Genomic DNA, 4,104 nt, shown 5'->3' with positions numbered 1-4,104 from the left:
CATATGTTACGCTACTCTTGTCTAGCTTTTTGTAAACTCATTTCAAGCACCAAAACAATTGAGTGTAGGTTTGTTTTTACAAGAGATTTGAGAAATATTTCCGCTTTAGGGCCAAATTATCTCTTTATACATTGCTCTGGAACAATTTTGAGCATCGCGAACCTGGCCACATCTGAACTTGACTTAGCTTCCCCCCTCCACCTGGTACTACACTATTTTATGTCATTTGCACTTTAACACTACACCACTGCACTTTAAATATGCTATTTGCACAAGGGCTTTAACTTAACTTGTTCTATTTTTATTATTTTTACTACATTGCACAAGTACTGTAGTCTATCATCAGAGCCTGTAAATATAAATAATGTCTATGGTGTTGAAGTGTGTCTTTTAATCTTGCTGTGTATGTGCACTGTTTGTTAGAGCGTGACGACCTACATTTCGTTGCATATGTGCCTGCACATTGTGTCAATGACAATAAAGTTGAATTGAATGGAAAATATTTCCGCTTTAGGGCCAAATTATCTCTTTATACATTGAGCCTCGCTATTCAGAAAGCGGATTTTGATATGAAACACATCGGGTTTAATGAAAGAAGAACGCCTAAATCTAAAAACGCCCTTAGACCTCAGAGGGTTTTAACCTGTATATGAGAAAGCCATTTTCTACCTCCTATGGGGTAACAGTTTAAAAGTTCAAGTTAGATTTGAGTGTGAGCATCTGACTCTCTGTGGCGTGATGTCATTTGTTTCTGGCGTCAGCACACAAACACTCCTTATACCAGTCACAGGTGATTATTCACCTGAGAGTTCCGCACTACAGGGTGACTGACACTTGAGCTTCCCATATCTCGGCACATGCGAGGAGCACCCACAGTCAGACGGCTTCATGCGCAACAGCCCAGAGAACCGGTTTGGGCTGGTAGAGGGACTATCGAAGCAAGCAGATTAGCTGGCATCCACTCAAGTGATCTGTGTGTCTGCAGCTAAGCCTACGTACACACCCAACCACTGATGAAACCCTGTGAAATATACCACAAAGGTTTTTGAAATAGGGTGTAAATGTAGTAGATTCAGACTCCACTGCAGCATTTAAGTGCTTTCATTAAAACTCATTTTTACAAGATGGTCTACACTTGCATCACTGCGTATTTCCTCTTTATATTACTATTTTGTGTACTTTTATTTGAACTTCACTGTACATACTTAAATTATGCTTGATTTGTATTATCATTTTAGTATTTGTATACATTGTATTTATAATACATTTGGTCTTTTATTGAGATCCTATCTTGCATTTTCACTGCTTAAAATATGTTTGCTCTCATGTTCTATGTTTGTAAGGTAATTGTATTTTTGTAAATCTTTTAATCTGAAAAGTGCAATACAATTATTATTATTTAAGATGTTTGCAGTGATGGCGAGATAATTTATGCTCTTCTTCAGAGCAGAGAATCAGCAGGTGACGAGGTGAAACCCCCCAGCTGCCTAAACCCGCAATGCCGGTGAGACAGGTTCTTATCTTTACAGCAGGGATGATTAAATAGACTCCTGCACCAACATGATGTGCGGAGAAAACCATCCAGCCCCCACCCTGCCAGCTCAAACTGGTTCACACTGGTCTGGTAAAGCATACATGACTGTGAAGGTTAAACACATCCTCCTTCTATTTCCTTTAAATGCCCTCAGCTACGTCAGACTGAAGAACAATACAGGCAGAAATGTGCTCATCAGGTGCCTACTTTGTTTTTACTGTGAAATAAATATAATCCTAGATTACATGACTCAACATTTTACATGAGCTATTACATACACATTCCTGTGTGGTGTATCCAACTACAGCTAACATCAGAGGCATGAGGTCAAGACTAACTCAGCAGTTTCCTTTTCGTTTGGTGATTTGGATTGGTTGACCTGAGGGGGTTTCCCTGTTTATGACCGACAAAAATGTCACAGCTGTTGGACTGCAGACAGCTAAGATGTGTTATTTAAAAAAAAAAAATCACGTTGACAAGTAATCTTAAATAAAAATGTATCATTTTTTAAGAAAATAGGTCCAATTTTGTACCAGAATTAGAAGATGATGTCACTATGCTTACACTGATGTATCTCTTTTGTTTTTGCAGTCCATGCTTGTGGTTTGACATCTCACTAATTCTTGAGTGATAAAGGTAAACACCATTGTGATGCCCCATAAAGTGTTTCTCTTAACATAATGGAACCATTATTCAGCCTGCCAGTATGCCTACTTAACATGTGTATACCATAACTAAACAGGATGCTATTGACCTTATATGACCTGATGTGATAACCAAATATTGGCATTAAAGCCACACAAGCGAAATCCATGTAAATGACCTGTGTAATAAAGACAAACAAGGTTCAACTTTTGTATAGAATGAAATAATTTATTTATAAAAAATTACAAACAAAGGAACATATCATCAATGCAAATTATTGTGCTATAACATTTTGTGACAATAACACATTAGTGGCCACTAATGAGTAGTTTTCGTATTACAAAAGTGAATATGAGAGACAAGGCATGTGTTCAGGACAGACTTTCCTGTAGGCAACGTTTTTTCGGCACTATAAAGTCTCATATTGCAGCCATGCACCGACGTAATGTGCAACTGTACAATGGGCTGCTTCACAGTCAGGCATCCACAGGAATGCATTCATAAATTCAAGTCTCAGGAAAGTCGTGTATGCCCTTCATATTCCCAGTCAGTTCGTCATGCCTCATCCGTTTCAGGCAGGACTCTCCGCTGTCACCTCCATCCACGAGGCGACAGCTACAGCATGTTGCCCCTCCAGGCGGCCGGCTGCGCATTCTCCTCCGCACCTGACGCTCCTTTTTCAGGCGAAAGGTGAGCCGCATCTGCGGCGGTAACCCAGTCATATTGGGAGTGTTTTCACATTCGGCTCACACGTGAGCCGACATAGACACAGGCAGTATAGCACTGGTAAAACACAGTCAACTCATTGTTAGCAGCTGACGGACCATGCCCGCGATCTGGAGGAACTTGTCCTTCTTTCGCTGCTTCAGAGCCATCAGGGCACGGGCCGTCTCCTCCGGGTCCTGGGTGTAGGAGAAGATGCTCCTCACTCTCTCCTCTGCCTTCATGTCGCCCGTTTTCTGGAAAAGTCTCATCAGCGAGTCCTGGTTGACCTTTTCGAAAATGTTGGCCACGGCCTTTTTACGGTGCGCCGTGTCAAACTTGTTGCCGTGGACAGTTGGGCTGACACGGTGGCATTCGGATGACATGTAGGACGACATCTTGTCTTTGTTTCTCGGCTGGATGTCCTGGTTTCTCTGCTCCAAGTGTGGCCCTCCAACTCGGCGAGGATGAGTTGTTAGGTGCGCACTGCTTTAGGCTTGGGTGAGTAATGAGCGAGTAGCGGAGAGCTGAGTATTTATAGGGCTGCGGTGGGAGGTTCGCTCTTCCGGGACGCACTTCTAGCGGTGACATCGCAGCAAGTGAAGCAGACAGAGCGCCGCCTCTCTGTCTCTGTGCGCAGCAACATTCCAAACACGCACGGCAGTCTGAGTGATGAAACCCCTGTGCTATATGTATAGCCTATCACTTCATCTCTCTGAATGATATTTGAATTAAATAAATAGCGTACTGTGGTATTATAAGAGTGTTGTAATGTAGGCCTAAATGTAATCCAAATGCAAAGTCTTATAATGTATGCATTCGTAAGCAGATGTTTACTGTTGCAGTCTACTTTATTTTAATCTAAGCGTCATCATAAACCCATTGTGCATTTTGTATGTTAAATATTTGTCTGCACTTATGGTACAGTATCTATTTTTTGAAGTGTTATTTTGGAAGTGAAATTTACACAGTAATCAACCTTCAGGTTACTGAAGTGTGTTTGGTTTACTGTTTCCAAAATTGCTACAGAAGATTATATCTCCCTTTTCCAGTCAGCAGTGCTAAAAATATATGACTCACATTTTAGACTTCAGATGGTGGGGTTAGTGAGTTGTGTTTACGGCCAATGCAGCCTGTCTGATCTGTGTTGATAAGGCTGCAAGGCGTTCCCCCTTGAGCGGCAACTCTCCTCATAAACAACAAGTGTCAGTCTCATGCTGATG

General features: G+C 41.6%; 1 protein-coding gene across 1 annotated transcript; it reads right to left on the bottom strand.

Moving 5' to 3' along the window:
- Positions 1-2,380: 2,380 nt before the first annotated feature.
- tcima (transcriptional and immune response regulator a) lies at positions 2,381-3,411 on the bottom strand. The gene has a single exon (XM_028578799.1). The coding sequence runs from the start codon at positions 3,277-3,279 to the stop codon at positions 2,977-2,979; it is 303 nt and encodes a 100-aa protein (XP_028434600.1). The 5' UTR covers positions 3,280-3,411; the 3' UTR covers positions 2,381-2,976.
- Positions 3,412-4,104: the final 693 nt, after the last annotated feature.

Source organism: Perca flavescens, chromosome 5, assembly GCF_004354835.1.
Source record: "Perca flavescens isolate YP-PL-M2 chromosome 5, PFLA_1.0, whole genome shotgun sequence".
Taxonomy (NCBI): Eukaryota; Metazoa; Chordata; class Actinopteri; order Perciformes; family Percidae; genus Perca; species Perca flavescens.
Note: the sequence above shows the minus strand (reverse complement) of the source record. Positions and strands in the feature narration are given on the sequence as shown.